The 15,016-nt window shown below is 37.6% G+C and overlaps 2 protein-coding genes across 2 annotated transcripts; both read right to left on the bottom strand.

The window, feature by feature from the left end:
- Positions 1–294: 294 nt before the first annotated feature.
- On the bottom strand, positions 295–6,491 carry tubb6 (tubulin, beta 6 class V). The gene is made up of 4 exons (XM_084102752.1): positions 6,354–6,491; positions 5,210–5,318; positions 4,755–4,865; positions 295–1,488 (listed from the first exon to the last, which is right to left on the bottom strand). Exons 1-4 carry the CDS (start codon positions 6,408–6,410, stop codon positions 425–427), a joined length of 1,341 nt encoding a protein of 446 aa, XP_083958878.1. The 5' UTR covers positions 6,411–6,491; the 3' UTR covers positions 295–424.
- A 656-nt stretch (positions 6,492–7,147) lies between these two features.
- Positions 7,148–13,758, bottom strand: cidea (cell death inducing DFFA like effector a). Its single transcript, XM_084103020.1, has 5 exons — positions 13,459–13,758; positions 12,355–12,490; positions 9,520–9,675; positions 8,157–8,329; positions 7,148–7,457 (listed from the first exon to the last, which is right to left on the bottom strand). Exons 1-5 carry the CDS (start codon positions 13,497–13,499, stop codon positions 7,349–7,351), a joined length of 615 nt encoding a protein of 204 aa, XP_083959146.1. The 5' UTR covers positions 13,500–13,758; the 3' UTR covers positions 7,148–7,348.
- Between the last annotated feature and the right edge of the window lie 1,258 nt (positions 13,759–15,016).

Raw genomic sequence — 15,016 nt, forward strand, 5'->3', positions numbered from 1 at the left:
CATAAATATAATTTTTTCTGCAAGTACAGTTTTTTAAAATATACGTTTAGGACTTAAAGTACACTAAAAGTGCACACTCAATACAATTAAGCACACTTCTTTTTTCCACAAGGGTAATGTTAAAATATTGACTTTTTTTTTATTTTATTTTTTTATTTATTTTTTGGAAGACATTTTGAGTGGTAATTTTGATTTAAACCATTTAATACTTAGTAAGCACTATTAATAAATTATTCCAGTCCAAGTGTATTAAATTATAAAAACCAAAAATATTCTCTGAGACAGTACAATGTATATGGTCCTCAAAATGCATTTATTGCAAACACGCTTTGACTTCAGTCATCCACATACAAAACGTAAAAATCACAGCTTAAAAAATACTCAAAGCACACACACATACACACTCAAAAAAAGCATCTGCTGTTCACTCGTTCACCTCTTCCTCGTCATCCTCAAATGCTTCCTCGCCATCATTGGCTGTAGCCTCCTGGTACTGCTGATACTCCGACACAAGGTCGTTCATATTGCTCTCGGCCTCGGTGAACTCCATCTCATCCATTCCCTCTCCAGTGAACCAGTGCAGGAAGGCCTTGCGTTTAAACATGGCCGAAAACTGCTCGGAAATGCGCTTGAAGAGCTCCTGGATGGCCGTGCTGTTGCCGATAAAAGTGGAGGCCATCTTAAGTCCTCTGGGTGGAATGTCACACACCGCGACTTTAACGTTGTTGGGGATCCACTCTACGAAATAGCTGCTGTTCTTGTTCTGAATGGCCAACATCTGCTCGTCGACTTCCTTCATGGACATTGGCCCGCGGAAAACGGTAGCCACCGTGAGGTATCGCCCGTGCCGCGGGTCGCAGGCGGCCATCATGTTCTTGGCGTCGAACATCTGCTGTGTGAGTTCAGGCACCGTGAGCGCGCGATACTGCTGACTTCCTCGCGCGGTCAATGGCGCGAATCCGGGCATGAAGAAGTGAAGGCGAGGGAACGGCACCATGTTGACCGCTAGCTTGCGCAGGTCTGCGTTCAGTTGGCCGGGGAAGCGTAACGAAGTGGTGACTCCACTCATAGTGGCAGACACTAAGTGATTGAGATCCCCGTACGTGGGAGTGGTGAGTTTTAGCGTGCGGAAGCAGATATCGTACAGCGCCTCGTTGTCGATACAGTACGTTTCGTCAGTGTTTTCCACCAGCTGATGCACCGAGAGCGTGGCGTTGTACGGCTCCACCACCGTATCGGACACTTTGGGTGAAGGCATGACGCTGAAGGTGTTCATGATGCGGTCTGGATACTCCTCTCGGATCTTACTGATCAGAAGTGTCCCCATTCCGGATCCGGTTCCTCCACCGAGGGAGTGTGTGAGCTGGAAGCCTTGCAGGCAGTCGCAATGCTCACACTCCTTTCTGACCACATCCAGGACTGAGTCCACGAGCTCGGCTCCTTCCGTGTAGTGGCCCTTGGCCCAGTTGTTTCCGGCACCTGTCTGTCCTGCAAAAGCAATACAATAAGGGACGATTGGTTGGTAACACTTTATTTCGATAGTCCACTTTAGACTTTCTACTAACTGTAAGTAACTTTGCAACTACATGTCAACTAACTGTCAATAGAGTATTAGTAGACTGTATGCTTAATATCTGATAACACTTTATTTTGATGGTCCCCCAACAGATATTCTACTGACTATAAGTAAATTGGCAACTACAAGTCAACTTATTCTACTAACCGAACCCTAACACCTAACCATAACCTAACAGTCTACTAATACTCTAATGACAGTTAGTTGACATGTAGTTGCAAAGTTACTTATAGTTAGTAGAATGTCTAAAGTGCACTATCGAAATAAAGTGGAACCAATTGGTTTGCAATGAAAACGAAATACAATATTCTTAGCCGCTGACTACAGCGAACCGTGTGGAGCATTCATCATAGCCTATGTGCTGTTTATGTTCATTCTTGGCATGCATTCCAGCTGCATTGAAGTATTTTTATTAGTGAACGTCATTTATTTCCTCTTGTCAAAATAAAATTTGTCCACACTTGTCTTGAGAAGTGATATTGATGAGAGAACATTACAGTATATTGTGCCTCTTTTATATACACTGTGACCACCTGCCATATATGTAGACATTAAAGGTGCTCTAGGTAACTTTTTAACCTTAACTGAACAGCTTTGGAGTCAGTGGAATGGTTATATTACTTATTTCGAGTTGAATGGTGGTGGTTTCACACCCCCCTGGTGCCCGAGAGCGGAAAAAACTCACTTGCAACTTTGGGCCGGCGGGTCGGCGTCAGGAAGTATCGCGTGATATCAGGTCTCGCGATGTAACGAATTGCTTGACGGCACTGCACACGTACACGCCCCCATTCAAGCACCGGCTAGCTATAAGCAAAGTGCAACGATAGATTGAGTTATGGCTGAGGCTGTAAAAAAGATGCAGAAAGCTAGGAAATCTTTGTCGGAGGACCAATGAAAGAGGAAACGGGATACTGACCGAGCAAGTCAGACTCGAGTAAATATCGGACCGGCTTTTTCAGAATGGGGAGAACTGAGAGAAACAGAAGCCTGCAAAACGGATGCTGATCCTGCTGTTGCACTTGTAAGTATCTTTGGAATAAACTGTGTTTATTATTTAAATTTCAAGCAATTGCGACCTCAGGATGTTTGCTATTGTCTGTAAAGGTTTTTATTATGATCGCTGTCTGTTACGGGCTTACTAGTACGCTAGATACTATAACTTTGATGTTAGCATTGTCATTAGCAAACACGTTTGATTTCTGTAGTTGTTTGGCCGTTCCTCTGTCGGTTTTATTTGTGTAACTTACACTTTTATTTTATGTCACTAAGTCAACGCGTCTGATAATAGGCAATAAACATGTTGCACATATCATGATCGAGCTAGAAAAAACGTTCTGATGTTTTCTTAGACAAGCAAAGGTAAACCGTCATTCTACCAGATTAACTTATAGACCTTGCTAATATAACTTTAGACAAATATTAGCCTCCGATATATATATATATATATATATATATATATATATATATATATATATATTTATGCTCATGCCCATTCTCCCAAAAACAAACAAACACCAAAGCAGTAGTTCGCCTCGTTCATATCGTTCGTTCCCGGTAAAAATAATAGTATGCATGACAACACAATAAAAAAATAAAAAAATATTTAAAAAAAATCGCCATCAGTTGGAAAGAAAATATTGCTTTACTTGTCTCGGTAGAAATAGCCTGTTCCTCTGCTCAGCTGGGTTGCTCGTGGCGAGGGGGGGAGGGACAACAGTTCGTTTTTATGACAGAGTGTTTGAAAGCATTTACTACCAGACACTAGGGGGAGCTACAGACTTGCCTGGTGTCCCTTTAAATTTATAGTTCCTCGTAATCTATGTAGGCTATGAATTCCATAACAAAAGTAAACATTTTTGAAGAAACTAAAATATAACATTAGATTTGTTTAGATTTTCACTGTCATAACTGAAAATCATTAACTTCAAGTGCAATTTTAAAGTTACCCACAGTTTCATTTCCCAACAATACATATAAGGTCTGTCTCTAGTCTGTACTAATCAGTAAATTGTTTCTGAAAATGCTAAAAGTTATATAAGGTTTTATAGGAAAGGAAAATAAATGTATCACTATACTACATAATTCCCCATACTTCCATTTGAGTTATTTTGTAGTTAAAATGTTTAACTATTATTAAAAAAATGTGGAAAATAGTAACAATAAAGAATGTGTAAATGTATCCAAACATTTCACTGGTAGTGTATGTCACAGAAATTCACAAAATAACCTTTTTCCACTTTAAAGGCACAATGAAGTGCCTTGAAACACTCATCATTATTCTCTTCTGACGCAATTTCCACTGAAACAGGAAGACAGGGTGGGACATATCAGTCAGCTCCTCCCCTTTTTAAAATAGCCAATAGCGTTTAGTTGATATCGCAGCTCGACCGGAGCCGTTGAGCTCGGAAAAGCCACAGTTTCCTCCTAATCTCTAACCATTTCTCCTCCTTATCTCCTCCATATCGCTTTAAAATAAACATTCTGTGCAGAATTCAAATGTATCCGATATGTTTTCTGGTCTGTGGCGACTCGATCACATGATCCGCTCTGTGTATCGTGTCTCTGGACCGGAGGTGTAGCGGTTTGCGTGACACTAATGTGAAACAGACTTCATTCGCCCCAATGGTAAGCATATTTACACGGTCTGAACTGTTCCCTATCCCTATATAGTGCACTATGTGCCATTCACCATGTAGAAAAAAGTAAATGTGTGAACAAGTGACCGATTTCAGCCGCAGCTTCGGTGTCTAATTATAATGTAGGGGGCGGAGCTTCAGATTCTAGAGAGCATTTGATTGGACAGAAAATCTGATGAGAAGCTGAAGTGCAGAGTGATGTTATCAAAATCATTGATCCATATTGGCGGAGGTTTTAAGTATATTCATACTTGAAGCCAAAAAACGTTTATTTTGACTTCATGGGAACTTTAAATAACCTTTTGTGGAATGGAAAGTTTCCACGGATGTTAAAGGTTTCTTCATGGAACCATCGGTGCCAATAAATAAACTTCATTTTTGAGCAATATTGTAACAATTTTTTTTTGAAGGAATAAGAGCACGTTCTAAGAACATATAAAAACAAATGTAACAATTATGTGTTCTTTGTGGCCTACATTCTTTGGCTTGAAGCTAACAGACCTACAAATAAAAAAAGAGAGTTTGGCATGTTGACACGGTACCAAAGATGAAGTTGTCTGGTCGAAAAAGCTGTCCAAATGCCCCAGAACGAACACTGTCCATAGTTCCAGGCTCCAGGTCCACCAGTACAGATCTGGGAACATACTTGTGAGCTAAACACACACACACACACACACACACACACACACACACACGGCTATAAATCTTGTTTGCTGTAAAATATATGCTGTGAAACTTTATCACTAAAACAGATGATAAATGAATTAAATTATTATAAATTAATTGATAAAACAATGCACATTTTGTAAATTAATTCATATTTGTTTTTATTAATTTATGTAAATCCTTTAATACAACATTATGCTAGTGCAGTCAGATCAGCCCAGGAAATTCCTCTGAGCTGACTACACTGCTCAAAGTTTAAGGTCATTGTGAGTTTGTGAGGGGGAGCAACAAGAGCACTGATACATACTCGCACACTGATGCACATACTTACAGGATGCCTCGTTGTAGTACACATTAATTCTGTCAAGCTGCAGCCCTGAATCACCCACATAGTTGCCGGCTGGGTCAATGCCATGCTCGTCGCTGATGACTTCCCAGAACTAGATGTGACACAGTTGTTTTGTGTTAGTTCGGATGTGATTTCACTAGATTTCAAAGCACGAGATTCTTTGAGTGTTGAGATTCTTTGCATACTCGCGCACAGTAGGACACATCTTGCCACACCCAGGGCAACTGATGTGCCCTTAAAATATAACGGGTTGTTGCCTACCATGACTCAAGCACTGATCACATTTAAGTAGGCCTACAGTAAATATGATAAAACCACACATTGACAAACTGTAATCAGCTGTAGAGAGAGAGTCAGGCTACTGTAGATTCCAGATGCGATTCATTTGAACGGATATTAAACAGTTTAGTTTGGTAACGTTTTTAGTAGCCTACACCAGACTAGAGAAAGAAATACCTAGAAAAAGAAATTCACGAAAAAGAACCGGATCTTAAAGGGACAGTTCACCACAAAAAATTACTCGCCCTCAAGTTGTTCCAAACCTGTATGAGTTTCTTTCTTCTGTTTGACACAAAATAACATATTTTAATTGGTAACTAGACAGTTGACGACACCCATTGACTTCCATAGTAGAAAAAAAAATAAAAAATACTATGGAAGTCAATGGGGCACATACATTTTAATTTTTGGGTGAACTATCCCTTTAGGAGTCGGGAATCCTATTTTAATCACTGAAAATTAACGTTCAGGGATCGAATCACACTGGTCGTGCAGTACGTTTTGATTCACTGAAAAGAATCGGATCATACGAGTCATTTGTTTAAGAATCGAACTTGTTTGCACTGCAGCTGTTTTGCATTCAATATGCCTGTAATCAGTAGCGATGTTGCGCTGTAAAAGTCTATTAGAGAACTATCATGACTGAAAGTCATCAGCTTCAGGTACTTTTTTAAAGTTTCCCAAAAACGTTTTTCCCTACAAAAACAAAAACAAACAAAAAAAAAAAAAAAAACCCTAAGTTTCAGTTTCCATATGTCTGTATTAATCCGTAAATTGTTTTTGAAAGTGCAAAATATAGTTTAAAACCGACACAGTGTGATATGAAAATAAAATACATTTGACTAACCTTTGTTCCAATCTGATTGCCGCACTGTCCGGCTTGAATGTGAACGATTTCCCTCATTGTTGTAGTTGTGTGAAGATGCTCCTCAGATTCTGAGCTCTGCTTTACTGCAGGGTGACTGTGAGTTCACTGAGACACACGAGCTTCAGCTTCCACACGATTGGTCGGAATGTGAATGACACATCAGCTGCACAATCACACAAGTGTGCTGTCATTGCTCTCTTCTAGTCACAGATTCTGCAATACGTTGCAAAATAATATATCAGGCTACAATACATCAGTTTGTTCAGAGTAGCCTAACTTGTATTTCAAAAGAAAGTCTAGACATTTATATTTATGTAGCCTACTTGTCTTTTCCGAGCAGTCTCTTTACGACAACAGCTTATTTATCACAAGTCTACCTGAATCATGATGATAATCTGCTGCCTTTTCCATTATTGTCTTTTTATATAACCTACCAGATAGGCTACATGTCCTCAAAAAATACATTTGAGGCATTTGTTACACAATAAATGTGTAGTCCTGACAAAATCAACCTGGTCACCCAGAAACACAAATCGGGGAAGAAGGGGATCTTTGGGAACTTTTTGGAGTTTCATTTTGATGCATAAGTAAATCAGATAAAGTCTTTTTAAAATGCAGTCACAAAACAAGTCAAACTGGAGATCATTTTTCAGCACATGATCTTAACTGTAGCACTTTGAGATTTGTTCCAAATGTAAAGTGCAATACAAATAAAATATATTATTATTATTATTAGCACAAGCCTGATAAAAGATGACAATAATAAGATGTCCTTTAGTTCACAATTTTTTTATTCACAGTACAGATTCACACACATTTAATGTTATCACCCTCGAAATAAGCAGTTCTTCCATGTAAAACATAGGCTACTGTAATTTACCAACCATATTAAATACTGATGTTTGTCTAAGCATGCAAGCAAAAGCGAAACATAAGTGCAGTATTCATGTTTCCCCATCTATCTGATGTGACGTTTAGCTACAGCATTCCTCTTCCCCAATATACCGCAACACATACGAGGATCCGCACAGGAGAACCTGACCCGCCAGTTTGGCCACGTACATGAAACATCGCAGTAAAGACCTGAAGAAGGAAAAAGGGAGTAATATTAATATAAATGGTCACTTTCAGACAGACATTTTAGTACTAGACTTCATAACAACAAGGTAGAATTTTGTCCCATGGTAATCAGATTCTGATTGTTCTTAGAAGTACCGAGATGTCTTAGATGTCTGACTTTTGGATCCAACTGTATGTGTCAAGAAAATATTTATAATTAAAGTCATCTGCAGCAAATCAAAATTGACTATTCTTATTTTTAAATGGAATATTGCAGTATTTATTATAAATGATTTATCATTGCACATTATTTTTCTAAATTCACATGCCTCAATCTTTAATCAGAATACCCTCTTGCAGCATCTGTTCTCTTCTCTGATGACCGGGGCGGGGCAACCTGTCACTCACATGAGATCAGCCAATAGCAAACCACAACCATCCAATCAATTCCCAATGGACAAAATCAAGCCCCGCCCACATTTGTTCTTGTTCCAGAAGCGTTTCATTCGTATATACGTCACAATAGGGAAGAAAAGACTATCGCAACTTCTGTCTCATGCTGACTTCAAGATTGCAGATTTAAATCCTGGCATTAGGAAATTCATTGTGTGTGTGTGTGTGTGTGTGTGTGTGTGTGTGTGTGTGTGTGTGTGTGTGTGTGTGTGTGTGTGTGTGTGTGTGTGTGTGTGTGTGTGTGTGTGTGTGTGAGAGAGAATCTCTTACATCAGAAAGAACTTGGCTCTGGTACACTTGATGTCGTATGAGAGTGAGTATATCTCATAGAGTGTGGCTTTAACAGTGAGGCAGCCCAGAAAATCCTTTGGGTTCAGCTTGTACAGGTCAAAGCTCAATTTGGCAATTCCACTTCTTCTCGGCTGTCGGAAACTTGGCAGAACCTGGGAAATATGAATTGAGGGCAAAACAAATATGTTGTGAGACAAAATCACTGACTGAAAGCAGTTACGTCATCGGAGTTCTGGGTAAATACAAGCCTGCGCCCTAGTGGAACAAAAACACAAAGATGGGTTAACTAAAATAACTCTTTCAGTAATGAAATGAATACTCTTTAAATAACAAATGCTGAAGATAATTTTAAATCTTGTTAAGAAAATAAAACTGATAAATAAACAGCTGCAAATGAAGCAACACTTGGGATCTGGTTGATCCGGCTTTAGGGAACGCAATCCTGATTTGACCGGTTCAAATCTGTCTTCATTGTTTGCTTAAGCACAGCTTATGAAACACAAAAAAAGGGAAAATGTCTTGTAAAGTATGCAGTAAAGAAAATAATATCCTGTTATATTTACTGTAAGAACTGTCAGATGTGGTTTGCAAAAATTCTTTCTAAAAAAACAGTATGCTAACAAATTTTCTGGATTTTTTCAGGGATTGCATTTTGGTCACAATATATTTTAAAATTCACACAGATATTACAGATATTCTGTATACAGAATAATTAGAATTAATCAAAATAATAGCTTTTTCATGAAACGTGGCATAATTAATAACTTCATAGCAAAAATAAGAAATAAGTAGAAATTTAAATAGAAATAAAATAAAATGTTATGCATTAGCATTACTTCTGGGACCATAATTTTACTGTTTATTAATGTACAACATGGATTCCCAAACTCTGAATTCCTTCACTTCAAACTTTAAATATATTTACTTGATATTTATGTTACCCCTGAGTTTTTAAATTATTATTTGAATAATTTAACAACACATTTGCCTGTTCACTGTTTTGTGATGTCGGTTAATGTCAGGCAGGTAAATACATTTTTTTTTCACATCTTTTTAAATATTCATTTTAATTTTATTTTTTTATGATTTTATTTATCCCTGGTGTAAATGAAAAACTATTAGTAAAAAATAAAAAATAAACATATTTTACTGTAAAAGTAGTGTCTTGTTAAATATACAGTAAGGCAGATTTGCACTGTATTTTGTCATTTATACTTTTTACTTCCCAAAACAATTTTTATATAATTTTACAGTGAAAATTACACTTTTTGTAAATTAACTTACAGTTAACCAATAACATATTTTGTTCAGTTAAAATGATATATATATGTAAGTGCTGTACCAGTTTGCTAGGGGTCCAAACTTCCCCTTTCTCCAGGACCATGAACAGAGTATTAGTTGGCAGAGACTGGAAAAAAGCCTCAGAGTCCACCGCTGTCCCATCATCCTCCAACACCAGTGTGAGCAACTGACACGTCATCAAGAAAGAACTGGCCACCTGCAGAGATAGAGAGATAGAGAGAGAGAGAGAGAGAGAGAGAGAGAGAGACAGAGAGAGAGAGAGAGAGAGAGAGAGAGAGAGAGAGAGAGAGAGAGAGAGAGAGAGAGAGAGAGAGAGAGAGAGAGACAGACTTCACATACTATGAATGGTGCAAATATTAGTATACAGGCCCGCATTAAGAACACATAGGGTCCTGGGGCTATAGCCAACCCAAGGGACCCCTTCATAGTAGCCTATCTCGGGTGCTCCACTAAAAAACAGCGCTTAATATGCAGGAACGTGATGGGGTATTCGTGACTGAACCACCGGGAAAAGTTTAGGTGCTCCCGATGGCCAGTCAATCTACTTCACAGCCAATCATGGGCCCCCGTTTATAGCTCGGGCCCTATTGTTAATGCGGTTATGTATATATATCTCCAATAAGATCTGAATGTAGACAGAATGAGTGTCTTATGCTACAGTCAAAGTTTAGAAAAATTTGTAGGCCTATAAACCCCTTTTACGCCGACGTCACAATTACGTCACAGCGTTAGCTGGAGGCAAAACAAGCGGAAAACTGGAGGCGGCCAATACAAACCAGCACAGATTCAGCTGCATAAAAAGGAGCTTTAATTATTATTATTGTCATTAAATGTCATCTTGTTGTGTTGTTGGGTACAAGAATCGACAGAGTACAGGCTCCAATTTGACATTTTATCGCATAATGTTTTCTAAATGATTGTGATTATTTGTGAATCATCTATGATTGTATACATTGTTTTGATTGATTGTGACTAGACTTTTTGAAGAACCTGGTAAGAAAGGGTAATCAAATACATAGCTAAAAAATGAATATGCTGTATCTGGAATTTTTATTCCTAGAAAATATTCACATCATTAAAATTGCACCGTAATGTCACTCTTTACATTGTCGTCTTCTGTCTGGCCTTGGCACTGGCTAGGCAGAACTGCGGATCGTAGGCTTATACCACACAAGTCTTGTACGTGACCATTTAGTACAGTTATAGGCATCTAAATATGTATATGCCCTCAGTTTCTCTTTGCGCTCAGTTTCTCTATCGGGTAGGTGTAGAAGTCAGGCCACTCAACCGGCGGTAGCGTTAACGTTAATCCTGTCAGATCGTCCATCCATTGACTGAGCGCTTACGGGTCAGCCAATCTGGGATGTCCGTTAAAATTAACTTTTGCAAATAACAATCGCGGTCCTGGACAGTGAGTGACCTTGCACATTAAGATAAAATCGGATTTGTTAAAAAACAAGCTAACAAAACTTGCACACTAACGTTAGTGAAGCGGCCAGAGGGATCGGTCTGCCCAGAGCTCTGGTTCTGCCTCCACCTAAGCTCCGCCCACAAAAAAAGTCACCATGTTTACCAACTGTAAAAGGGTCTATAGAGAGCCTAAGTCCCTCCCCTTCCGGTTGACCACCATGGGACCTTACTTCGGAAAAATATTGTATGGTAGTCAATGGCGCGAGACAACAAATATTTTGATCTCGTTTGAATTGTGCCCTGAATTACACATATGATGTTTGTCAATTTAAAAGATACATTTTAAAGTCAAGAAAGTCGCAGTTTGATGTAAAACTGTTGAGGTACAAGACTGTGAAAATATGTAATTACAGAGACTACAAACCCAAAAGGTGCACGTGTGACGTCATACCTTTTCTCTCAATGAATGAAGCTAACTTTACTGAAGCTAACCTCTGTCTGTTTCTATAGTCTTACGTTATAATCGTAACGTTACGCCGTCATGCCTGAGTGTTTTGTACCAGACTGCACACATACGAGCAACGGATCTTGTGACGTACATAGTGCGAGACGACAGATGTAGTTCATTGAGCGATTTTCACATAAAACTAACTGTTACTCTTCTGTTTTGACAAACTGCGACTTTCTTGACTTTCATAATTATCTTTTAAATTGACAAACATCATGTGTAATTCAGGGCACAGTTCAGACGGAATAAAAAGATAAGTTGTCTCTCGCCATTGACTACCATACATATTTTTTCCGAAATAAGGTCCCATGAGCCGGAAGCGGAGGGGAGGGACTTAGGCTCTCTATTCACTTCAGAAATTTCCATGACTTTTATTATTATTATTTTTTTAAGTATTACTAAAACTTTTTCACATTTGAAAAATAAATAATAATAATTAATAATTAAAACTAAAAATAATCTGAAAAAAAAGTCCGGGTCAGTAAGATTTTTTTTTAAAAGAAATTAATACTTTTGATGATTAAAAGAAAAAGTATAGACTTTCATGGAAGCTCACAATTCTGACTTTTTTTCTCGAAACTGCAAGTTTACATCTCGCAATTGTGATTTTTTTTACTCAGTATTGCAAGATATAAACTCGCAATTATGAGAAAATGTCAGAATTGTGAGTTGACTTCCCCCCCTCAGATTGGACTTTATAACTCGCAATTTCGAGTTTATATACTTACACTTTTGACTTTTTTTCTTGCATTTCCGAGTTTCTAACTCTAAACTCGCAACTGTGAGAAAAAAATAAAAAAGTAAGTAAGTAAGTAAGTCACTTACCTTCTCCCTTACCTTCTGAGATACATTTTTTTTATAAACATTTAAAAAGTTATTTTAAATATAATATTTCATAATATTACTTTATTAAATGAAGACGGAGCCTTGTTGAGCAGAATGTTAGTATAATCTGACCTGCTCCCTGAGGTCTGCTAGAGAGGTGCTCGTGAAGCCCGTCCTCCTGCGCCGGTTCTGCGAGCACACCCTGTACGGACGGGCCTGAGGAGGAGGCAGCATTCGCTGGGCAAGAGACGTCATCGACGACACAGACCTGGGGAGGTTTAGTACAATTAGATCAGACACTTTGAATATGACAGAGTTTGGGGTATAGAAAATAACTTCAGGACTAGCCCTGCAACCTCAGGACAGTCTATAGTTTCTGGACTCAGACTGGCTACAGCTTGTCTGAATTCCAGAAATAACAGCTTTCTGAAAGGATTTAACGGACATTGGTGACCTAGGCAATTTGCCATTGACCAAACAGTTTGGTTTGTTAAGATTGAGTTATGGTTATATAAACAGGACGTGAAACGTTACTGTCTGTTATTGTGCCTATAATGCAATGCTTGATAAAACACAGCAGATAATAGTAGTACAGATCACTTACACTATTGTGAAATAAAACAGCTCTTAATATAAAATGTGGTCACATTTTACAGGTGTTTAATTATTTGATTTGTGCATTTGAGAATTGCATACAATACAGATTGTTTCAAAGCAGCTTTAGAGATAAACAGGAAAGTAATGATATTTCATGCAAACAGAAACTAATCCTGCTGTAAAGCAGCTCTAAAAAAAGACAATAGTGTCATTATTCAGCTAGTTAGTTAATACTATTAAAAAGATAATACTTCACAACAAGCGTCAATTTGTTACAGTAGATATAAACTAACAATGAATTATAAATATTTAACAGCATTTATTAATTTAGCTTAATGTTAATTTAGAAATAGTTATTCTGTTCATTTGTTTTTGAAACATTTTTAATGTATACAAATTTAAATGTTAAAAAATACCATGTTGAAGTTAATATGGCCAAGATTAATAAATGCTGTAGCCTAAATATATGATGTAACTAATGCATTAACTAATGTTAACAAACTGAACCTTAAAGTGTTACTATAGGATTTAAAATAAAACAAGACTTTCATAGAGCATATTTTCATAAATTACATAAAAGTTGCTCTCCAATATTAAAGCCTAAAAATTATTATTTATAAAGCCCAAATAGTGTCTTACCTCATTACAGATGTAGGAACTAATGTTTTAGCGTAGTCCATACTTCACAGAAGCACTGGAGACGTTAGGAAACACATGCACTGAGCTGTGGCTGGAAGAGAGTCTCTAATCTGAGCAGAACGTGTGACACAGGAGACTGATGTAATGGTCAAGTGTGCACAGTACTCGACTGCAGGGGGCACTGCTCAAATTAAAACAACAAATTCACATAATTAATTTTGTAATGAATGAGTACAAGTGACCTATTTCAGGTCTTTTCCTCACACTAAGCTAAAGGCTGTTCTGTTCTAGGCTGTGAGTGTATAATGATCAGAGTCAGTCTGACTTATAATACCATTATGAAATTTGATACGTTTAAAAATACCTGCTGGCCAATTGTGCTCTGCTGAAGATGAGTAACGGCTCACTGCACAGTTTGTGTTTGCATTTCAGGACTGTAGTCCTGAAAAACAAAATAATTATAACTACATTTATTGGTGAATTTCCGATATGAAATTAACAGAGCAGAGCAAAGCATATGAGACAGCGTTCTTATTCAAGTTAAAGTGCTGAAGAAACGTGGATCTGATTAATGTGCCAAGAATGTTTATTCAAACAAACATTTTATTTATTCAAATGTTTTAAAGAAAAACATTAAAATTAATTAAAATTAAACTTTATTTTATGCGGTCCACTCAGGGCAGGTGTAGAACTGTCAGTGTAACCCCTTACAAATTACATGCAGGGATGAAATCACTATCATGTTACACCATGAAAAAAAAAAAATTGAGGGTAAAAAAAAATATATGACAGACATTATCTGCAGATTGCACTGTCCACCTAAATGTTAGTATTTCAATTAACAAAATAAAATGCATGTACAAAATTTAAACAGATGTTGTTTTCTAGTAATACAACCCACCCCACCTACTCGTGTCTGGGACAACAGCACTCTTTGTACTTGACATTCATTTACATAGTTTGAGCACAAGCTGTAAAACCAATTTAAAGCTATAGGGTCTGAGTCTGAGGACGTGAACTGCAAAGAGTTAAACGTCACGGGCTGCCATTTCATAATTATGGTAATGGACCCTTTTCACAGACTGTGATGATGTGTTTTAACATCATAAATAAAGTTTTTTATATTTTCACTTGAAAAAAATGTATGTACATTTATAATACATTGTATCAAATTACAAAAAAACTAGTTGTTGAGGATACAGCACAGAGGATATAGTGATTCTAATACAGCTATCTGAGCAAATGATTATACACAAAAAGATAAAATAATGTAGTCATTCACCACTATAGAAGTTTACCCAACTATGACGACTTCCGCTTCTGAGAAACCTGGAATTGTGAAAAGAGTGAATTACGGCGTGGCGTGAATGCAGCAGCATATGCTCATTGATTCGGTTCAGAAGAAACTGTTTGTGGCGCTCTGTGACTGTAGTTGCATTACAAATGATGCACTTATACACTGTACTTATACATTATGTTCTCACCATAGTGTATATATGAATAAGCTTATTTTGTCACTCAACATTGTTTTTCTGATGCTGAGTGACAGGCAGCAGAC

The sequence above is a fragment of the Abramis brama genome (assembly GCF_963993115.1).
Source record: "Abramis brama genome assembly, chromosome: 24".
Lineage (NCBI taxonomy): Eukaryota > Metazoa > Chordata > Actinopteri > Cypriniformes > Leuciscidae > Abramis > Abramis brama.